Below are 24,541 nucleotides of genomic sequence, written 5' to 3'. Positions count from 1 at the left end.
AGCTCACAGTTACTTCTCTTACTGCTAGGGAAATGAAGCACTCTGCATCCTATAAAAACTATTGTCAATTGGAGGCATTTCTGATTTCTTTTTAGTTTATTCGTTTATTAGTGGCAAAAGAGTTGAAGGTTGCAGTTCCCTAGTCAACAGTAGTATTTCTTCTAGACTAGCAGTAATGCTAGTTATTACTCTTCAAATGTCACACTGTACTTTTCAGAATTACTGGGAATGCAGACTTACCAAAGCTATTCCATAAAGGAAGAAAAGAAGCATAATGACACCATAGGAACTTGTTATAAATATGAAAGGCTTTGTGACCAGAGTCATCAGGTTGGCCACTATTAATACATAGCAGGCATAAAACAACCCCCAGGATAACCTGAAAAAAAAAAGTCAAATAATAGATTTAAAATTACTGTTCTGGTTCCACTGCAAATAATTTATTATTTTGCATTTGAGGATAAAACTGGATCAATAATAGAGAGAATAAGGTCCTACAAATTAAATGGTGGGATTTGCAACTTGAGGGTTACCAGTGAACACCAGACCTATTGTTTGGCCTATGGCCAATCTTCCTTGTGAATATAATTTATACCAAATGTATGCTGCTTCTAGCTGTTTGATTCCATGACTTTGGGTTTGCTTACTTATCATTCTAGCCATTATACGAGATGGGTTGCATGATGGTTGTTTTTCAAGAAAAATGCACATAGTAACATAGCTAAATAGTAATTTAAGTAAAAAATAAAACCGCACACATTCATCAAGTTTACACTTTTGGTCTAAATGAGACCTGCTTGTTGATCCAAAATTACTAATTACGCACATCTGCTTAGTCCTTTAGAACTATATTATTTCAGTTTTAAATTGAGCTGCAGTCTGTACCTGCATCTTTATACTTTTGATACACTAAAAAATGGAATTATTCTTTTCCAGTAAAGCAATCAGTTCCTCGTTTTCTAGCTTTGACTTATCGCAGTAGTAGTAGATGCAATATTCCTGTCACCATAATGTAGTTTCTGCAATTAATTTTTTTTGGCCTTGTTATACTTGGGTTGACATACAAATGAACTTACCAAAATGCTAAGTCTTTGAGCCGCATTAATCTTAATATCTCCTTCATTTCACACCTTTCTCTTGTCACATACAGGGATAAGAGGTACATCAGCGAAACATAGCACATGGGCATAACAAAAATAAATGATCCAACATCCAAAAGTTGTCTAAATGACCGTTCAGTAGATTTCATTTTCATTGCCACAATAGAAGCCATATTGCTCCACACAGAATGATTGCTGGCAAGCTGCAATAACAACACATTTAGTTGAAGTATAGTGTGCACAAGTAAACATATTTTATGTCAGCACAATTAAAGAGTCACATACTGTCCATACTATCTACATTTTCATAGTGATTTGTGCACAGATTCTCTGAAAAGGGAGGGATGTTCCAGAGTTCATCACTTCTCAAAGAACAAGTGACATGACACTGTGAGCCTGATGAGGCTGGGGATGGGGTGTATACTGTATGTATATATATATATATATATATATATATATATATATATATATATATATATATATATATATATATATATATATACACATACACACACACACACACACACACACACACACACATACATACACATACATACCTACAAAAAGCATTGAAACAGTGAAAAAGGATTTAAAACCACACATTTTCTTAAGTGTAAAACCATGGCTCTAAAAGTTGCTGAAATCATGTAGATGTCAATAGGAGTTGTCCTTAGCAAATGGTAAAATATTTACTGTGAGGTTTTGAATTTTTCAGGTTTCTTGGAATTAAACACATAATAATGCTGAGTAAATGATGATTTCTGATTTATAATTCAATAAATAAGGAAACATTTGTTCATTTTAAATGGTGAGTTAGACAATTATTAGGCTCCACCTAGCGGTAATACTCAAACCATCATCATCATCATTTATTTATATAGCGCTGTCAAGCGGTAATACTCAACCCTTCTTCCTCCCATGGTTTTTATAAAAAGGAAAATTCACAAAACAATCCAACCAAACTACTTACTTCAATAATAGCAGAGTCAATACTTGCTTGCAGTGAAAGGAACCCATCTGACCAGTAATATGTAGGATAGCAGAATGGCAAGCCACTGCCACAATGACCTAGAGACATGAAAATGTGCTGAGCTGGAGTATCTACATGGGATTTTCCCCGGTTTTGCATATGCTATGTACAGGGTGATGGACAGTGTTAGACCGGAATGCCAAGGGCCCACTATTGTTTAGCCTTCTCTCCATTTCTTCTCATACAGAAAAGATTAATGACAAATACAGTAGAGGCACAAAAGGCAAAATGGCTAGATGAGCAGGAAACTTTGACACCTGTGCCCACTAGGAGTTTTCCAGATATCTTGGGACTGTCGACACTATAGATAGACTTTTCTTACTCGTGTCAGTAAGATTTGCTTGTTTTTTATTAAGGTACAGCCTGAAATGTTATTGTTTTTCACATTATGTGGCCTAAATGAGTGAAGCACCTGCCTAATGTAAGTTGTGTGTTTGGCCTCTAATTTGCTTTCTACTGGTCATTCATTCAACATACACAACCAGATAATAGTACAAACCTTTCAAAAACTTCTCTGTATGTATGGCCAATTTAAGTCTCCTTATCTTTGCATGAAGGATGCTTGGACGGTCTTATTGTTGCCATTATTGTTAATATTATTATCATCGTCACCCCAATAGCATGGAGGTAGTGGAAGACTCTGACTAATGGCACACAAAGGATGAAAAATCGTCTTACCCATAACAGCAAAGTAATCATTTGGATGTTTCATTTGGTGCAGTGGGTATCTGATATGGTAACTGAACTTGTCTACAAAGGTGACTCCAACCACTGACTTGTTACGAAAAGCCTCCATTAGCTCCTCTTCATCCGCAAATTCTTGGATCTTTATATCTTAGAAGTGAAATGGTTTTTGATGATTAGTTGGTTAATTACAACTATTTTAAAAAATAATGTACCTCCTACTTTAAAATATGTTGATATCTTAAAGGACAAGGAAAGTCTAAAAAAGAATAAGGCTAGAAATGCTGTATTTTGTATACTAAACATAAGCATGAACTTACTGCACCACAAAGCCTAATCAAACAAATGATTTATGCTTTCAAAGTTGGCCACAGGGGGCTGTCATCTTTGTTAAACATCTTTGCCTGACCCTGACCCTGCACATGCTCAGTGTGGTCTGGGCTGCTTAGGGATCATCATAAACAAAGCTGCCCCTACTGTTCATAAGTATGATTGTTTACCTGCTCAGCAGTTAGGCACTGTCTGACAATTCCTATCCACAGCAGTAAATGAGAGAATTTCACTGCATACAGTCAGGTTTCTTATAAAAACGGCACACATTTTTTAATTAAAGTATTTTGGAGATAGGTTTCTTTTTCATTAAAGAAATTAAAAATGGGATTTCATTTTTTTGCCTTTCCTTGTCCTTTAAGTCCCCTTGAGAGTTCCATGTGTATCTTTAACATCATTTTCTAATAAAATGAACATTTCTGCTATAATCTGTCTACTATGCACATAGACAAAAAAAACATAAACATACTGGTTAATATTGAACTCCAACATTCTGGTGAAGCCCCTATGATTCGTCCATGATAAATTAGTTAGGAAGCTTCAGAATTGTTATTTTTCAAAAAGGGTTTGTATGGTTTTCAGAAAGTACAGTATCTCTGAGTGGTCCGAGGTTGAACATCTAATTTATTTTAACATTTATTTCTTCATACCTGAAGTTTGCTGTAAAATGCAAGCTTATGTAACCACTGAAATATCAGCTATAATCTTGGGACCCTTCAGGGCAAATCTAATAAACCTATCTTTTAACTCAGTGCCTCTACATCATCAAGGTATGAATCTACTAAAATTTTATTTGGTTACATAGCAGTTTTAACTACTTCTTGCTCATAGAAAAAAAAAACAAATTGTAGCCCTGCAACTGCCAAAAATAATTCACAGTGACTCCCACCCAGACATAAACAAGAAGTGCTCTCTACCTGAACCAACTCATGGTCACATATTTACCCTCAAGTCCAGACACACCAACACAGTAAATACATTAGAAGTAGTGCTGCCCTAAGCTATTCCACTATTCTTGCAACAGGAAAGTGACCATCCTGCAGGTACATTTCTAATTAGGGGAACTTCTTTGGTAGCACTTGCATTTTTTGACTATTATTCAATAATTCAAAAGTGAAAAAAAGATACATATTTTTATATCACTATATGGGAGTGCTGTCCTAAATAACAGAACATTATTAGCAGTATAGGATGAAACATAGTAAGTTAGGTTTAAAAAAGACACACATCCATCAAGTGTGAACAGGAAGTGTCATGAACACAGTCCAATAAGAACTTCAAACAGAAGCTCTTAAACTACTATGTTTGTGAGGTAGAGCTAATTTTTGTTCTTTTTTTGTTATTTTGGTAATTACCTTTAACTAATAATTGTTGCAAATGTGCTTATCAAAAAGTACATGCAATGATAATATACAAAGTTTTTAAATAGTATACAATGGGCTTGCTAAATCTTAATGATGCATTTTTACCAGGTACAATGACGCTTCTGGACACCTTCTCCATAATAGCTCTGGATGTAGCGGTGGTGCTCACATATCCAACAGAGAAATTGTTAAATGCATCCAATGGACCAAGGACTTGTGCTGGTGATATATGAGTCGCTGATGTGGTGCTATTAAGCCCTAGGACAATTATTAGAAACATCAGGAACACAAAGGCCAAGTTCTGCAGCCATTCCTGGGTAGAGAAAAAAGTTGGCTTAGATAAGGTTTATGCTTTAGTTATGAAATGAGGCTGTGTAATGTAATGGGCATTGCGGCCTAAGACAGGCCCTGAAGATGTATGATTCAAAGTACGTAACTTTGGAAAAAAAGAAGACCAAATTAAAAATGTTTAGAATAGATCTCTAACATAAACTCATGGATTGTGGGGCACTAGGCGTTTCTATGGTTGTGCAGAATGCATGTGGAGAAAAGGCCAATCCATTGTCTTCCATTCCAGTAAGTATTATTGTATACAAACAGGTGTCATCTTAACTATATTATTACAATTATTATTATTGTGTTGGGATTTAAAAGAATCAGTGTACTAGAACAACTACACTGCAAACTTAAAACAGTCAGTTCTCCTAAATGCAACAAAAGTAGTTATCAGGACTTGTGTTTTTCAAACTGTAAGGCCAACCTCCTCTCCCACCAACCAGGGAACTTCCAGTGAGCTTACCTTTTCTACCAACCATTAGCCCTTCTATACTTGGACTTTGGCTATACCCTCTTACTGAATGCAAATGAAAGGGTCAGAAGGAAAAGGTAAAGAGAAAGTGAGTTATTGAGACTATATTTTAGAAAGAGCCGCTGATTATGAGTGTTACCACGACATTATCTACAGTTGCATAAATTCTCAGTTATCAGTTTATAATAATAATTCTGTTCGTTTGTGCACTTACCAGGGTAGTGTGCCACTTCCTCCTCCATTTCAGCAGCAGGTTCTTCCAGAGCAATGCCATGGTCTGTTGAAACAGACTTGTCTCACTCAGGTTAAGTTCCAACATCTGGAAACAATAGTTATATAAGTATATCAGTGCTGAGAAAAATTTGCCTGGAAGACAAAGAAGAACTAAAAAAGCAACCATTTTGCATAAAGTCTGATTATCTGAGTGCAGGTATGGGACCTGTTATCCAGAATGCTCAAGACCAGGGGTTTTCTAGATGACCAATCCATTTCCGTTATTTGGATCTTCACACCTTAAGTCTACTAGAAAATCATGTCAACATTAAATAAACCCATTAGGCTGGTTTTGCTTCTAGTTAAAATGTACGGACCTATAATTGCCAGACTGAGACTGTAATCCCTTTTTAGATATTGGTATTACATCAGCTTTCCTCCAATCCATAGGTACCATACTTTTCTTCATACCAGAAGAAAGTAACTAAGGGTGTATTCCATCAGGCCCTGGTCCTTTGGTTCACATTCATTTTGAGTTAACATTTATGTACCATATCCTTGAGTGAGATGAACAATCTCTGCTGCTACGGAGTGGGGTTTTTAAACTCTTCTAATTCCCCAAAGTAGCAGCCTCTTCTATTTGCAGCAGGAGATTAGCCTCTTCACTAACATGCGTGGGTCTACAGCAGGAGTATCCATACTTTACTAATGCGAGGTCTACTTTTAGTGTTGTCCAATTATGATCTACATCCATAAAACATTGTTAGCATTCTGTTCCATGGAAAATATTACTTAAATACTGATTTATGAGAAAATGTATATTGTTATATTTGCAATTATTTCTTATGTAACCTTAACGTAATAAATATCTGAATGAAAAGCATGGAATAGGAGGGTAATTTAGACAAGCTCTTTATTGACAATGTCTTCATCACCATCTAAAGGTCTACTGGTAGATCCCGATCTACCTTTTGGGCACCTCTGGTCTACAGCATGCCCCTACAATTAATTTACATGACACTATAATCTATGAAAAGACTGACTTATACGGCTTCAGCCACCTCATTTTCCACCATCACATCTTCATTTAAATTGGTTTCTAAATTCTGCTTAACAAACAGGCATACCCTCATCCATTTCTATTGCCCTTCTACATCTGAAATAAAGTACAGGTATGGGACCTGTTATCCAGAATGCTCGGGACCTGGGGATTTCCGGATAACGGATCTTTCCATAATTTGGGTCTTCATGCCTTAAGTCTAATAGAAATTTATTTAAACATTAAATAAACCCAATAGGCTGGTTTTGCTTCCAATAAGGATTAATTATATCTTAGTTGGGATCTGGTACAAGCTACTGTTTTATTATTACAGAGAAAAAGGAAATCATTTTTAAAAAATTTAGACTATTTGGATAAAATGGAGTCTATGGGAGACAGCCATTCCGTAATTCGGAGCTTTCTGGATATCGGGTTTCCGGATCAGGGATCCTATACCTGTATAGCCTTCTATATTTACTTCCCAGTCATGTTACTCATTCAGCCATGTTTCACCAATGCCAATTATGTCATATACTGTATCTCCTTCAGTGCCAGTAACTCTATCTCTCCCACTTTAGCAGCTAGGCTTCTTGTATTTGTAAATATACATTTACCATCCGAAATAGTTTGTAAATACAAATTGTACCATTAATGATACCTCCATCCAATGCTCCACCCCGATTTTCGATTACTATAGCCATAAATCTTAATCAGTGAGCTACAATAATAAACTCTAGCCATCCTCTCCCTCAAAGCAGCTGTAGTCAATTGAAAGAGGAGCCCAGTTCTCCAAAAACCCAAATCCCTCCTCCCTACACTACACTAATAAGCCACACATTCATCTCCCTAGCTCTCTGAACTACCTCAGAAGTCCTCCACCTCAGCTTTTCATTTAATTTTTAACCCCATTCTCGAGGACTGCTTTCCCTCCTCTAACTGTGTTATTGCTACCAATATGTACCAAGACCACCAGGTCTTCCCCAGCCCCTCTTGATTTTATTTTCACTTGGCAACAGACAGTTTGGCATGTCCAGTCATCTATAACTTTTGCAGGAATTCTGTACTTTTTTTCTTCAACAATTTTTTTTTGCCTTTCAGTTTTCTCTTTCCCACGTAACCCCAGTAACCAGAAAGAAAACCAAACTAAATTGAAGAGAAGAAATAAAGCAATACAAAAAGTGTGTCCAACGCTTCCACGGCCAACTGCAATCTGCAGCACTCACAGCACTACTGCCTGTATTATACTAACGTTTCATTAAAGACAAATCACTCATTATTATATCAGCCCGCTATATAACAAAATGATAAATACTGCACTTCTACAAAATAAGTGTGAAAACAAAATAAAGAGTCTCTTAATTTTCTAAGTAGTTTCCATTAAACATCTGGGCTGCAGCTGTCTGAGTTGGCCGATATCTTTGCTGTGCTCCTGGGGATCATGAAAAATTCATGCACATTCTCTCAACAGACTGAATGTTTTAGGGAGATGCTATGTAGACCCTTACGATTTTCTTAAGTCGCCATATCACATGCTCTCACTATGTCTCAACATGAGACCTTGAGTGTTCACTTCTTGCGTGACCACTGGTTATTTTTGCTTCCATTTTTTCAAAATACATCAGTTAATAGTGCTGCTCCTACAAACTTTTGCACTCAAATCCATTTTTCAAAAGAGCAAACTGATAAAGTATTTTTTAATATTTAATCTCCCCGAATCTGCCCGTTTGCCCCAACCCAGAGTAGGAGAAACAACAGCCTACCTGAAAGCAGTTCTACGCTGAAGTGCTGGCTCTTTCTGTAAGCACATGACCAGTCAAAATGACCAGAGAGGCACCTACACATCAATATTGCTATCACTGGCATACCACCAAAAGTGCTTATTTGTTTCTGTTTATTTTGAAAATATTTTATTTGATTTTCATATTAAACAAATAAAATCAGTATGACAGCAAATGTTATGCAGATGAAGAGAATGTGTTACATTCAATACAATGGCATAATATTTATTTGTTTATGTTATACCCGTTTAAGTACCAGACTGAGGTCAATGTTGTGCTGCAGTAGTGGATGCTAATACCTGTAGCACTAGCTAGTACAGGTATAGGACCTATTATCCAGGACCTAGGGCTTTGTAGATAACATATCTTTCCGTAATTTGGATCTTCATAGATTGTCTATTAGAAAATCATGTAAACATTAAACAAACCCAATAGGCTGGTTCTGCTTCCAATAAGGATTAATTATCTTATCTTAGTTAAGGTACTGTTTTATTATTACAGAGTAAAAGAAAATCAAAATTTTGATTATTTGAATAACATGGAGTCTATGAGAGAGGACCTTTCCATAATTTGGAGCTTTCTGGATAACTGGTTTCCGGATAGCGGATCCCATACCCGTATTAGTACTGGAGACCACTATAAAGTTCCACCCCAGGAGATATATGTGTGCATGTCCCATGGGAAGCTGTACTGATTGTATGTTTGGTGGCTGTATCTTATCTTATTACTCTATTCATAATTGTGGATTGCTATCACTTAATTTTTACTCTACTTGATGATTATAATGCTTTATTTGTATATAGGTTAATCCCCACAGACAGCCTCATTTATCTGAATCTTTCCATTTATTAGAGGTAAATGTATCTAATTGTTGTTATTTTGTAAGGAGAAAGTAAAAGTAAAAAGTATTGTGAAGGATAATTTTGTTTACCAAGCCTAAAAATCTAATTGCACAACACGATTCTGTAAACCAGTCATCCCCAACCAGTAGCTCGTGAGCAACATGTTGCTCTCCAACCCCTTGATGTTGCTCCCAGTGTCCTCAAAGCAGGAGCTTATTTTTGAGTTCCTGGCTTGGAGGCAAGTTTTGGTTGTCTAAAAACCAGGTGCATTGCCAAACAGAGTCTCAATGTAGGTTGATAATCCACATAGGGGCTACCAAATAGCCAATCACAGTACTTATTTGGCACCCCAAGAACATATTTTATGTTAGTGTTGCTCCCCAACTCCTTTTCTTCTGAATGTTGCTCACAGCTTCAAAAGGTTGGGGATCCCTGCTCCAAACTATCAACCCCAAGTAGTAAATAATAACAGGATGAGACTTCAAAAGAAATTATAGGAGTATACAGTAATGTGCTGTCCTAATGAAAACGTTACAGTTAGTAGTCGTATGAGAACACATTTGAAGGATGAAGATGATTACTTACTCTGAAAGTACAAAAAAGAACGTTCCAGTCAAGAGCTCAATTCTAGGATAGACCCCACAATTCAGCGCTCAGGTTTCAGCCTTGCTCTCTTTGATTCATGTTTTTGGTGATTTCGAAATTGACAAAGAATCCAAATGTGCAGCTGTGAAAGTATCAGATGGATATAATGGATATTCTTATTTCCTGTTAGCAATGCAGCTGCAGCCCCTCTCGCTCCCTCATACCCAAGTTCCTTTTTTACTTACAAAACAGCCAGTCCCTTTTGGGAAGGAGGGACCGGACTTCAACAATATGTCTGAATAACTGATCAAATGAAGCAATCTTTTTTTGTTTGTTTACTGAAATCCAGCACACTGAGAATTCAAGAATGACCACCCAGATGGGAGAGCTGCGATCTAATTGGTTTACCATGGGTTATTTCAGAGAACAAATAATAACAACCCCCATGTCCTATGTACTGTAAATTTTGGATTTATTTTTTTGGTTAAATATGCAATATTAGACAGCTCTGATGGCATATGCCTTGCATTTCACTGCTGCAGAACTACAGTTCCCAGTATATTCCCTGCTGGTTACAGTTCTGCAATAGCCGAGTGTGGTCCGTGCAAAGCTCTCCTTTAAACCTACTGTATCAAAAAATCAAATAACAAACATAATTGCCATGTTCAACCACTCAAAGAGATGTATAATCAATTTACAGTAAAGTCTTTATACTGCTAGTGGACTAAAAAAAAAAAAACTTACTGTAAGGGGGTTATTTATCAAAATTAAATTTTTTCAGATTTTTTTTAAATAAAGTCCGACCAAACTAAAATCCACTATGTGACCCTATTTAAGCACAATTTGATTGGATCAGGGAAAAACTTGATAAAATTGAGCAAATCCGAATCGTATGATTTTTTTGGGCTTTATCCTGAATAGCCCACATTTTTCAGATTTTTGCCAGTGAAGTCCGAAATAGTCGGATTTTCAGGCTAATTTCAGCGCAGACCATAGAAACTTCCAAATAGTATAGGGACATCTCCCGTATACAACCTTGGCAGGTCTGAGATGCTGGATTTTCGGATTCTGACTTTTTCCATCCTCGGGGTATAATAAATCTCGAAAAATTTGTGGGGTTTTTTTTCCACCAAAAAAATAGGATTTTATAGCAAAAAACTAAAATCTTTCACGTTTTTGGCATTCGGCTTTTAATAAATAACCACCCAAGTGTTTACATTACTTTACATCTGGCGAACAAAGAGAAGAGAAGGCTGGATTGTTGCAGGTGCATGAATTTCCTCCAACAGACAGCATTTCAACTTTTGTAAAACCGTCTTTATTATTTGAAGGACAGCCTCATAATGCAACGTTTCGAGCGGCACTCCACTCTTTGTCAAGCAAAAAGTACAAATTGGTGAAAACAGTAGGTTCGGTTTAATTGCCATAGTTGCAGGTGCAGTAAGGGTCCTGTGTAAAACTCAAATGTTTATGCACATTGTGGGAAGATTAAACTATGCAAAGGTAGGCATGTGGGTTTCTTATACAGATAAGAGACAGGGACACAAAAAATGCAAATATGTAAGACTTTACATCAACAGGGTGTTTATCTTCATAAGACATCAACATATAACAGTTTCTCACAGTTTCTTTCAGACTCTGGATCACCATAAGTTTAGCACCCTTTTTATATATATTACACACTTGAAAAAGGGCAGTTGCGCCCGAAACATGTCGTGTGTGGATTAAAATAAAATTTGGCACATTTGCAGTTATCCTGCGATTTGGTCCTTTGTTCCAGACTACAGATATTGGATTGATATTTTAGGTGCTTGGACGGAGCACCATAGGAACAGTAATAGGATCCACTGCAATCCTCCGTGTGTATCAATCACATTATTGAAGTTTAGCACCCTGTTACTCACAGTTCAGAGATCATTTCTCCCCATCAGTCAAGCCACACAGCCTTCTTCCAAGTTAGCTTCACTGCTACGCTTTCTCCAAAAGACTCAGTCTCTCTCCAGGCACAGTCACAGGTCCTTTAGCACTCGTTTTCTCTCTCAAGTCCAGACTCAGGCATTCTGTTTCTCCTTATCAGACACTGTCTGTGTCTCGGGCTCCATGGGCCCCCTTAGTCCTTTCTCAGGCTTCCTCTAAAACACTAGGAACAACCAGGACCATGTCTCTCCTCCAGACATCCAAGGAAGAGCCATAAGGTGGGAGGGTACACCTTGTTTACCTGCAGTAGCAGCTCTGTTCTCGGCTTCCATCTAATTAATTACCTGAAAAATGTAGCATTGTAAGCTCTGTGGTGGTTCTAAGTGCATAGTTACATAGTAAGTTAGGTTGAAAAAAAGACACGCGTCCATCAAGTTCAACCTTTTTACTTTTTTTTAACCTGCCTAACTGCCAGTTGATCCAGAGGAAGGCAAAAAGCCCCATCTGAAGCCTCTCCAATTTGCCTCAGAGGGGGAAAAATTCCTTCCTGACTCCAAAATAGCAATTGGAGTCTCTGGATCAACTTGTATGAGCTATCGCCCATAACCCTGTATTCCCACACCATCAAACCCCTTTTTAAAGCTATCTAATGTATCAGCCTGTACAACTGATTCAGGGAGAGAATTCCACTTCTTCACAGCTCTCACTGTAAAAAAAAACCCTTCCAAATATTTAGGCGGAACCTCTATACTTCTAATCATAATGGGTGACCTTGTGTCAGCTGAAAAGACCTACTGGTAAATAAAGCATTAGAGAGATTATTATATGATCCCCTTATATATTTATACATAGTTATCATATCACCCCTTAAGCGCCTCTTCTCCAGCGTGAACATCCCCAATTGGGCCAGTCTTTCCTCATAGCTAAGATTTTCCATTCCTTTTACCAGCTTAGTTGCCCTTCTCTGTACCCCTCCCCTAAGTCATTAATGAACATTTGTTCATTAATGAACAAATGTCAGACTTACTGGCCTATAATTGCCAGGTTGATATAATCCCTTTTTAAATATTGGAATGACATAATTTCTGATTCTGGCTGTATATCCCAATAGTGTTCAGCATTGATCTTTTGTATACATGTACAATACATCCTTAATGTATATTATAAGGTGCATATATGCCAAGAGACGGGTTAAACTGCATTAAAACCCTAAAAATAGTATTTAGGCATACCAGAGTAACTTCTTCCCCACACTCTTATAGCAAAGAGCAAGGATTCCCTAACCTGATTATCTCATTAGGCCTTATAGATTGCAAGATGTTTCTGGCTAATTTCTGCTGTCTGTAATCTCATCAAGAAATGGCAGTTAAAGGGAAACTGTGGAAGGTAATACAAATACAAGAAATTGTTTAGGGACAACTGTTCAAATGTTGCCCCGTAGGGCAAAGGCAATCTCTCATTTGACAGCAAAGAAGCTGCAAGAAGGTTGACATCAGGGGAATTCAAAACAGCTTCTGGGCAAGCTGGAACTCTGGCCACAATCACACGGGGTTTGTCTGGAGTCAAAAAAGGAGTAGCATTTGATGAAAAACATAAAAATACTTGGGGACTGGATCCATTATACTTTGAGGTTGTGACAGCCAGTGGCCTGGGAATGGATCCCAATAAGACCTACCTCAAAATGAGCTTGACCAAAATGACCATAAGCTACTTGAAAAAAAAGCAAGCTGAAGGTTTGGGCAAAAATCTCTACAGCAAGAACTGAAAGACTCTTAGCGGGACACATAAGGTGTTTACAAGCCGTGTGTTGTGCCAAAGTGGGTGACATACTTGGGTGTCCAAACTATTGTAATGTACACTCCACAATTACTGTATTCTTTGTTCATATATTTTAAAGTTGGTGAAATATTATGTGAATGTGTCGTGACATTTGAAAATATGTTGTTTTTTTAACAAGTACACCCAACAGAATCAGAAAAAACAGGAAAAACAGTGCGCCCACTTTGCATATAGTTCAGAGTTTATCTGCAGCATGTTTGACATTGAACTTCTGTATTTACAGTGTTGCTTGTCTGGCAGAATGAGTTCCCGAAAACTGTCAAAACCAGCCAATTGTGACAATAGATTAGTGCAACGTGGCTGCTATACTGTTTCTATTACACTAGAGGTGGGTGCAAAGTGGGATTGTCTGAAGCATAATGTGACCATTTTCTATTCATACAAAGTGGGCACATCAGTGTGAGGATATGTTTCAATTAAAGAAGTAATATATGCTCTTGTGCCAGCCACGAGTCCTAAATACATCCTTACAGTGTCGGACTGGCCCACCGGGATACCAGGAAAACTCCAGGTGGGCCAAAGTGCAAGTGGGCCCTCATGCTGCTAAACTTTTGGCCTATTACATGGCCATTCCCTATTATATGAGAACAAAGAGGCTAAATAGATGGAATAATAGATTATAGTATATAAAGAAACAAACTAGGAGAATAGAGGTTGATTGAGGAGATTAAGAATATTAGTACTGAGAGTGGCCCCTGGTCGAAGGTTTTTGTATGGGCCCCTGGTGTCACAGTCCAACACTGCATCCTTAAACATGAAAGAATAGGACAATTAATTGACAATTGCTAGTGCAGGATCCACAGACTGCTGATTTGGATGTATAGTATAGTTTAGAAATGCATAGGAAGGACAAATTGTAGAATATTTGGATTTTAGCAACCTAATGGATTTTGGGGGCTGAGGAAAATAGCAGAGGCTACAAATGGAAGCTCACAAAAGAAATAAGCAGAAAAATGGGAGTAAAGATATGAATACAGAAAAATGGGAAAAGGAAATTGTAAGGACTCATCCTGGTGGTCTAGTAGGCGGCGGGGTCCCCCTGCCACGTCTCCGGCGTCTCTCCAGTGTCCGGTTCCCCTATGGCGCGCGTGCTGTTGCACTTCCTGGTTTATGCGCAGACGTGATGATGTCACGCGCAATGGCGCGAAATTCAAATACTATAAAAGGGGAATTCGTTGTGTAGCAACTATTTAGAAAGTTCCTAGGTGCCTTGCTTAGTTTAATCCTATCTGTTATACTGTGTATTGACCCTTGCCTGCTTGACTACTATGACCTCTCCAATCCTGATCCTGCCTGCTTGTGACCAATCTGACCTTTGCCTGTCCTCCAACCATTCTATGCTCTCCAATCCAGATTCCGGCCTGTCTGACGATTCTCTGCTTGTGCTGGCCCGGCCTGCCTGTTCCTGGTGGTGTTCTTCCTTCGATTATCCTGATGAGACGATCGTGCCCCTTTGCTCGTCCAGAACCGTTAGCTTAGCTCCTCTCTAAAATAGGACCTGCAGGATCCGATTAGCCGAGGGCTCCTCCCGAGGTGAAAGGCGGTGGTTAGAGGCTGAAGTGAGAGCCGAGACCAGGGAGCTTAGTTTGGGTTCTGGATATAGGATGCCGAACGTGACAGAAATACAACAACAAATTAATGATGGGGGTGGCACAATATGCAGAGCACAACATTTGAGAATTATAGAAATGCATTTATGTAAATAGGCGCAACCAACATGCAAGAAGCTAATGCCACTGTAATGCTGTTATCAACGCCATGCCCAATGGAACGACGGTGATGCCATCCCCACACTCTAAATATGCTTGTTTCGACTGGCGTCTGTGATGGATCTGTGAAAGGGGGGGCATTCTAAGTATTGTATCAGTGTTTGCAGATGTTACAAAATTGACAAACTGGCATTCTGTGCAGTTAAGTGTAGAGTTGCCACCTGTTCAGATTTTACCCGGGCAGCCCTTCCGACTACCGGGCTGTCCAGGTGAAATCTGGACTGGTGGCAATCTGTCAGGATTTCCAAATTAGGAAATCTGGAGAGGACATTGAAAATAAAGACATGGTGATCAGCCAATAAAGACTCGAAAGGCAGACGGCACTTAACCTATGACTAAGGGATAACTCCCGAAACGCGTCAGGTTTTTTCCAGCAGGAACTCCAATAAACCCCATCTTCAGAAGTGCCGTCTGCCTTTCGAGTCTTTGTTGTACCTACAGTGGGGACACTGTTTTTGACTGTGCACCTGAATTGAGGGGAGAGCGGTGAGCTAGTGCGGTCCTTATTTGCTTTTCTACCGTGATCAGCCAATATGCAAGTTACTTCTACCCTTAATGGGACTGCACTAGGCAAATCCATAATGGAAATGGGCCTGGGAGCACTTGTTGATAATAAACTTTGCTGTAGCAACCGATGACAGTCATTAGCTGCAAAGCCAATAAGGTTCCCAACTATTAAAAAGGGTATAGATTTGTGGGAAACAGAGGGAAACAGAGGTAATGCTCCATCTACAATAACCCATGCCGTTCTTGTTCAGTGCTCAAAAGGGATATTATGGAATTAGAGGGAGTCCAAATAAAAGCAAGTAAGATGGTACAGGGTATGGAAAGTCTTATGATGAAAGACTGGCCAAGTTGGGCTCGTTTCTGCTGGAGAAAAGGTATTTAAGGGGAGTTATGATAACTATGTATAAGTATTAAATGGGACAATACAATAGCAACTATACAATCCAACTATCTACTTACCAGTAGGTCTTACCCCCTCTGGGACAAATTGGAGATGACTACAGAGGTTTTTTTTCTTTACTTTGGATCAAATAGCGGTTAGGCATGTTTCACTTAGCCTTAAAAGATTAAGTTCAAGAGACAAGTGTCTTTTTCCACTTGTATTGTACTATGTTACTTGTCTCTCCTTGTGTACCAATTGCACTTTATTTTTACACACTTTAAAAATATAAATAAATATATCTTAATATGTTATGCTGCACTAGATTTTATGTACTGTAGTAAGTAAGCAGAAATAACTCTGCTGTTGGAGGCACCCCAAACAGGAAGTCTTTAGTCAAAAAATAACCATCCAAAATCTGAAGTTCAGCAGTATTTGTGTGTGTTTATTCCAGCCCTTTTCAAAGTACAGCATTCTGTCCCAAGCCAGAATGCTCCCAGAACAATAGCTCCTGATATTCTGCAACTCTGGCAATTGGCAGGGTCCTTGTTACTGAATTTAATTTGAAGGTCATGTCCTTAATCCCCATAGTTCTGTGATCAAATCAGCAAAGGATTCAAGTAAAATGGATGAATTCCAGGTTTATTGACATTTATTTTCCGCTAATGACATTTTCCTGCTGAATTAATTTATTTAACAAAGAAAGAGAAAAAATTAAGCAAGTTTAAAGCATAACAAAAACCTCTTTGCTGTTTGGGCTGTACTGGTTGGGAATTCTTTGCAGAGCAAGTAATTCTTACCAAATTGTAATAAATATTTTAGTAAATATTGCCCTTTTTAAATTTTTTCCTTTCAACCCCCATATTGTGAGTGTCTCTGCGCTTTCTCAGAGATCACCTGATCAGAAATAATACCTCTCTAATTGTAATAGGAAGAAGAGGAAAAAACGAATTCATGTGCACCATGAATCGTATGGTCCCTGGGGTCAGCTCAGAGACAGGTTAAATATTACAATATTTATAAAAAGGGAATTTTTCCAATTTGTTATTTCTACTTCATTGGTGTACTTTCCGTAGCTTTCACACAAAGCCAGCCTGGAGGACTAGCAAACAGATACCGGACAGAGGGGCATGACAGATTATTTGTTTAAAGGGGTAAAGCTAAATCTTAGTATTCTATAGAACTGCTAATTTTGATAAGCCTTAATTTTTTTCTCTCTTTTATAGTTTTTGATTTATCAAGGTTCGAAATATTCGAATATTGAAATTTATCACGTACTGTCTCTTTAAAACGTAGACTTCGACCATTCGCCATCTAAAACTTGCCCAATTGCTGTTTTAGCCTATTGAGGTCCTCTTAGAACCTACATGGAGTCAATTGGTGAACTTTGAAAAACCATAGGTTTTTTTTTTTTTAAAATACTTCGAATCGAATTCGATTGAATGCCACAATACAAAAACTTTCAATTTTTTTAAATAAATTTTCGTTGGTCTTTTTTTTATTCGAATATCGAAGTTATGGGAGTTAAAAAAAAAAACTCCTATTACTTCGAAATTCGACCCTTGATAAATCTGCCCCTTATTGTTATTGCTACAGTACTTTTTATGACCCAACTTTATATTCAGGTCTCTCTTATTCATGTTCTAGTCTCTTATTCAAATGAATTATGGGTCCAAGTGGGTAATTTGGACCCTAGCAACAAGATGGCTGAAACTGCAAACTGGAGAGCTGCTGAATAAAAAGCTAAACAACTCAACAACCACAAATAAAAAAAAAAATGAAAAGAAATTGCAAATTGCCTAATACAACACACTAAAGGTTAATTTAAAGGTGAACAAACCCTTTTAATATTGTTCTTGTATGGCAAGTTGCCCACATGTCGATTTTGCCACTACGCTTATGGTTACGTGTTCTGGTTTTATTTTATGTGCTTTCGTTTTTTTTAGTTATGGTCGATTATACTACAAATATTGTATTCATTTACTTTGTAAACAGTGATAGAGAGTGAATTGAAATAATTTCTGTCAATGAAAATGGATTGAATGTCCCTGAAAAAACCCACTACTTTAAGAAACCTATTTTAAAAGGAGCAGGAAAGGCGCTCCAGCACCACAGAGCTTCTGGCTTCTTATTTCTTCGCACGGGTGCGCATACACAGCCGAACTTTAACAGCTATTTTGTTCAACTGTGCATTCATCTGCCCCAGGAAATTTGAAGAAGGAAGCCAAACGTTCCATGGTGCTCGCTGGCAAACCCCCAGACTGGTGCAGTTTTCCCCTGAAAGGAGCACCGGCCTAGGGTGTGAGGTAAGTATACTGTATATAATCACTTTTGGGTGCCTAACTTTTGGCAAACCCAATTAAATATTCCTTTCCTTCTCCTTTAAGTGGAAATACACTGCACTACAAAAATTGGGTACATATTCATGTACTTCTACCACCCTGTACCAAGTGAGTAGCTATAGGAATATGTAAAAATAGAGACTTTGGGGCAGATTTATTAAGGGTCGAATTTCGAAGTAAAAAATACTTCAAATTCGAATATCGAAGTCGAAGTATTTTTCACCGAAGTAAAATCGTTCGAATGGAACGATTCTAACAATTCTAACGATTTTAGCGTACGATCGAACGATTTTACTTCGATTTGTGTGAAGACTTAGGAAAATGTTCTATAAGGCAGGTTTAATTTGGCGAAGTATTTTTTAAAGAGACAGTACTTCGATTTTTTAATAACTATTTTACTTCGAATCGAATTCAAAGTAAATTCGAAGTCGTAGTAACCTATTCGATGGTCGAAGTATCCAAAAAATTACATTGAATTTCAAATTTTTTTACTTCGAAAATTCCCTCGAATTCACTTCGACCCTTGATAAATCTGCCCCTTTGTGTTAAAAAGATTCCCTAATAGATCAACATGGGAGTTTGTTTTTTATCAGAGGGTTTTATACACTGCATCATGTGCACCATTGGTTGTATCTCTCTTCCCAACATGAATCACGTACAAGAAAACTTGGCAATTTTGCGGAGAGTTTATTGATTATTGGTGAAGATTTAAATATCACTCTTAATCCCCTCATAGATACATCCAAAGGGCACTCAGTGTTATCAGAATTAAAAATAGCAACAAAAGCTCAAAATTATTTTGTACACACATTTTAAACTTGTACGCTCAAGTCAGAATTGATCAAGATTTTGTATTTTTGCACCACATTCTTTGTGCGCACCACTATTTGTTGTGTGCGCTGGCCTTAAAATTTGTATGCATGAGTGCACCACATTGGGAACATTGCTCCCAACACCACTTTCATTGGCTTAAAACAGAATAAACAGGTATGGGATCCATTATCTGGAAATCCGTTTATCTAGAAAGCTCCGAATTCCAGAAAGGCTGTCTCTCATAGATGCCATTTTATCCAAATAATCCAAATTTTAAAAAGGGATTTCCTTTTTCTCTGTAATAATAAAACAGCACCTTGTATTTAATCCCAACTAAGATATAATTAGTCCTTATTGAAAGCAAAACCAGCCTATTGGGTTTAATTTGTACATGATTTTCTAATAGACTTAAGGTACAAAGATCCAAATTACAGAAAGACCTCAGGTTCCGAGCATTCTAGATAATAGGTCCCATATATTCCCCTGTATTTAAGAATTCTATGGTTAGATCACGCCACTATGTCAGCCCATATAATGATACCTAACACAATTCAATGTGCCTGGCAATGGCTCAATGAAAGTTTATTAGATCTAACGAAATGGCAGGCTCTTAAATGTATCAATAAGGCTATAGTTATAAAACATGGCTTCCGAATAAAAAACACAAAGGTCACATAAAGCAGACTTATCAAAGGGATCCATGATTTGGAATTGCAACATAACAGAACCCTAGACATAAACCCTTACAATTCGAACTGAAAAAGAAAATTTTTTTTTTATCAAATGACTATCTTTATTTTATTGTTTTTGACCAGCTTTACAAGTCATTTAAGTTTTAATTCTTCACGTTGCTCCCAGATCCCGCTAGGTGGAGACACTGCACCACAGATAAAATACATGCTGTACAATAGCACAAATATTGTTACAAATATACAGGAGACTGAACAGAATACCAAAGGATACTCTGGCACAGACCTTATTGGTCTCTAACCAAGGCCAATAATATCAGGCTTGTGTGAAAGTAGAGATGCCATCTAGCCACAAATTCACTAAGCTAACTGATACAACTGGTTAAAGGAGAACTCAACCCTAAAAATGAATATGGTTAAAAATGCCATATTTTATATACTAAACTGATTGCACCAGCCTAAAGTTTGAGCTTGTCAATAGCAGCAATGATCCAGGACTTCAAACCTGTCACAGGGGGGGTCACCATCTTGGAAAGTGTCTGTGACACTCACATGCTCAGTGGGCTCTGAGCAGCTGTTGAGAAGCTAAGCTTAGGGGTCGTTGCAAATTATCAAATATAAACAGAAAATAACATTGGCATGTAGGTATGGGCGAATTTTTTCGCCTTGTTTTGCTGCGGAAATGACGGCCATATACTTTAATGGGCATCCGCATCATTTCACCAGCGGCGAATTTTTGGCAAAACTAAACGGGTCAAATTAGCCCAAGCCTATTGACCTGTAATATTAGATGATGCTACAAGGCTGATTATTATATTCTGATGCTAATTGCACTGGTTTCTGTCATGTAGTAATTATCTGTATTCAGGCCCGGATTTCTGGCTAGGCCACGAAGGCCCAGGCCTAGGGCGGCAAAATTTTAGGTGCGACAAGCCGCCCTGCCGCATCCTGAGGAGCACTGGGTGCGCTGGTATTTAAGAGCGCAATTGGGTGCGCACAGGGGCCGGCGCTAGGTCTGTGCAGCCGGTGCTAAGACCGGCGGCCACAGGAGGGCGCGCACGTGAGAAGCTTCCACGCTGCCTTGGGGTGCCGCTTGAATAAATCCAGCCCTGTCTGTATTAAATACTAATCAGTCTTATATTGTGACATTTCTATTCTATGTGTACTGTATATAAGTCAGACCCTAAGCTCAGTAAGTGACAGCAGCACAGAGCATGTGCAGTGAATCAGCAGAAAAGTAGATGGGGAGCTACTGGGGCATCTTTGGAGACACAGATCTTTACTGATACAGGGCTGTGGTTGCCTTGGGCTGGTACAGAAGCCCAAAACATAATGTACAAAAATTATATGCATTGTTTCATATACTACAGTATCTGACAGTATTAAATATGTTAATTCTCAGTTTATGTTCTTACTGGCTGTTCCACAGGCAGAATTTCAGTGGCTGCACGCTGCCCAAGCACATCCAAACTAGATATGAGCTTAGATTTGAGATTTGAACCGGACTGGTTAGACATGAGCATGTGAGCATGTAAAGTGAGGGGACAGGGAGGAGAAGGGAAATTGGGGGTTGACAAGCAGAGCTGGACTAGGGTCACCTGGTTAGTAAGTCCAGTCCTGTGGAAGCCTGCTCTTTAATAGCAATATTAGTATTAATCAACTGAAAATACAGATGTTCAAAGCATCAGAAAAGTTCTATGGCTTGTCCAATCTGCTCTGAGCAACTGTGAAACTCCTATAAGACCCACTTTGCTCACTTTTTAATATTCTGTCATTTATTACTGTGGCAGAATTGATTCAAAAGAAAGAATAGCAGTAAAACCCCTCACTTCCTTAAATTATCATATTTGATTGGGAATAAATATAAAGTGCTTCTGTGTTCTAAAAGTGCTTAGTGCCAATATGATCACAACAACGTCCAAACAATTCTGTGCCTGTGCACAATTCATTAACAACAAGTTTAAAAATTTCCGTGTAAGTTAATTAATTAAAGTGCTTGTGCTATATTCAAATTTTCAAGGTGAGTTTGTGGTTAATAAATATTAAAAAAAAGCGCCAGCAACTCTTGATAAAAGGTCAGAAAAAGAAAATAGTGTAGAGGAGGAGCTGTCCCAAAGAACTATCTATAGGTTTTTCTAAGCCCTGGGACGCCACACGAGGGAGAAGGCAGGACACTGAGGACTGCGGCCTTGTATATTACATTTAGTTAACTGTTGTTGAAGAGCTAACTCAACTAAAACATCAGCAAATCCCCAGTTCCTTAGAGTAAAAGAGTTTTAAGAGAATGCATTCCGCACTTAAAATGGCCACAAGGCTAATGAGATTCAAACGATCCGTTAATTATATTTCAAAAGAGAAGGTGAAAGATTCCTCCATCAATTTTCAGATAAATAAAAGTAGAAGGCTTGCAGACGCGCGTTTCGCATATGCTTTATCAAGGCAAATGGGCGCGCTAACCATTGCGTAGCTATTTAAGCTATTAATAGTTCTAGAACATATTTCTTATTGAGTTATAGTATATAACAATGAACATGTAATATTTATACTTTGGCACAGATTTTAAAGGGGTGGTTCACCTTTAACTTAATTTTTAGTATGCTACAGAATGGCCAATTCCAAGCAACCTTTCCATTGGTCTTCATTATTGATTTTTTATAGTTTCTGAATTATTTGCCTTTTTCGTCTCTTTTTCCAGCTTCCAAATGGGGTTCACTGATCCCATCTAAAGTACAAATGCTCTGTAAAGCTACAAATGTATTGTTATTGCTACTTTTTGATAATATTCAGGCCTCTCCTATTCATATTCCAGTCTCTTATTCAAATCAGTGCATTGTTGCTAGGGGAATTTGGCCCCTAGCAAACAGAGTGCTGAAATTGCAACTGGAGAGCTGCTGAATAAAAAGCTAAATAACTCAAAAAAACACAAATAATAAAAAATTAAAAACTATTGCAAATTGTCCCAGAATATCATTCTCTACATCATATTGCAAATTGAACAAACCCTTTAAGTGTGAAATTAAAGCTCACCATTCCTAGGGGATTTTTAGAAGTGTAACTTTCACCCATTTTGCTTGGAGCCCCTGTGAAAACGCTGGACCTTGATTTCACACAATACAATCAAGTTTCTGAATTCTATTTCTTGTACAGGTATGGGACCTTTTATCCAGAATGCTCAGGATCTGATCTTTTCTGGATAAGGGATCTTAGTACACTGTACTGTTTTATTATTACAAAAAAAAGGAGACATTTTTAGAGATTTGTATTACTTGTACCAATGTCAATCCCATCATGTGGGTATATGCATTGATTACTTTCAATTGCTATTATTATCATCATCTCTTCTGCCAAAAAAAGTTCTCTTTCTGTCACTATATTATGAGTGATGACAGCTAGAGATGGGCATATTGGGGCTCATTTATCAACACTGGGCACATTTGGACCTTAATCCATAGCAACCAGTTAGTGATTGGCTTCTTTCAGCCAGCTGCAGGTAGAATAAAAAAAATGCAACAATTTGATTTGTTGCCATTGGTTACTGCACATGTGCAAAGTTGGCCATTGTTGAACAATAACCATCATTGTTTTTTTTTATCCCACACATCAGAATAAACACCATGTGCCATAATCCTAAGGGATTTGTCATGTTAAACATTATTATGGGACTTGATTAGAAATGTGGACAAATGGTCAGTAATTCAACACTGATTTGCAACATACAGGGTGCATATAACAGAATTGGACCAAACTATTGGCATCCATGGCTCCCAACCATACTAGTCCACTTGCCACCCCTGCAATTCACTATCCTCTGCCACACTCTTAACAGTTTCTACCTTCCCAGCTGTTCATTCCCTGTCTAATTGTGCCCCCCACAATCTGCACCCAAGGCACATGCCTCTACAGCCTACCCCTAGTTCTGGCCCTGGTAAATAATATTATTATAATGTGCCGTTATTCCATTTGAAACACAATGGTGGTTGCAGATATAGTGGCCCTTTAAGATCTAGATTGTTTAATATACAAAAAGCCGAGTCTAAAATTAGCTTTTACAGGAACAACTCCGTCACCTCTAGTTCCTAAATATAACAATAATTGGTTAAAGATCTCTTGGTCATCCATTTCTGAAACCGTAATCCAGTTATTGCAACACCTTTCAGTGAACTGATTTTGAGAACACAATTTAATCAGGTTTTCAGTGGTTGAGAGAGAACAAAATGTTTTCGCCAAGCTTCAAGGTTCTGTGGAGAAATCCAGTCACTGAGAAAACTGATAGGAATGGCTTGGCACAGAAACAAGCTCTTATATAGAACAGTCCTGAGCTACAAATAAAGACACACCAAGTAAGTCATTGTTAGTCATCAAGCCCTTTCACTGGAAAGAAACCTTCCAATATTAACACAAAAAAACAGAAAATATCTTTGTGGTATTGTGGCATAAGGATAGATTCCATGAGGATAGATTCAAAAACATTCCAGAAAAGTCCATCACCCTTCCAGGGCTCTTAGGAAAACAA

At 38.0% G+C, this 24,541-nt stretch overlaps 1 protein-coding gene across 4 annotated transcripts in view; it reads right to left on the bottom strand.

Annotated features, from left to right (window-relative positions):
• LOC108702681 (ABC-type organic anion transporter ABCA8) overlaps positions 1 to 24,541 on the bottom strand; it is a 107,373-nt gene that overhangs the window by 70,355 nt on the left and 12,477 nt on the right. The window contains exons 2-8 of one of the 4 annotated variants that reach the window (XM_018238290.2): positions 9,774 to 9,915; positions 5,531 to 5,635; positions 4,614 to 4,821; positions 2,809 to 2,964; positions 2,071 to 2,168; positions 1,077 to 1,303; positions 241 to 379 (exon numbers count right to left, since the gene is read on the bottom strand). In XM_018238290.2, coding sequence (XP_018093779.1) covers positions 241 to 379; positions 1,077 to 1,303; positions 2,071 to 2,168; positions 2,809 to 2,964; positions 4,614 to 4,821; positions 5,531 to 5,635 — 933 coding nt within the window. In that variant the 5' untranslated portion in view covers positions 9,774 to 9,915. Of the gene's footprint in view, positions 1 to 240; positions 380 to 1,076; positions 1,304 to 2,070; positions 2,169 to 2,808; positions 2,965 to 4,613; positions 4,822 to 5,530; positions 5,636 to 9,773; positions 10,006 to 24,541 lie in introns of those variants that run through there. The other 3 variants (XM_041578221.1, XM_041578220.1, XM_018238291.2) reach the window with 3 other exon arrangements.

This window comes from Xenopus laevis, chromosome 9_10S (assembly GCF_017654675.1).
Source record: "Xenopus laevis strain J_2021 chromosome 9_10S, Xenopus_laevis_v10.1, whole genome shotgun sequence".
Taxonomy (NCBI): domain Eukaryota; kingdom Metazoa; phylum Chordata; class Amphibia; order Anura; family Pipidae; genus Xenopus; species Xenopus laevis.
This window is presented reverse-complemented; position numbering and strand designations above follow the sequence as displayed.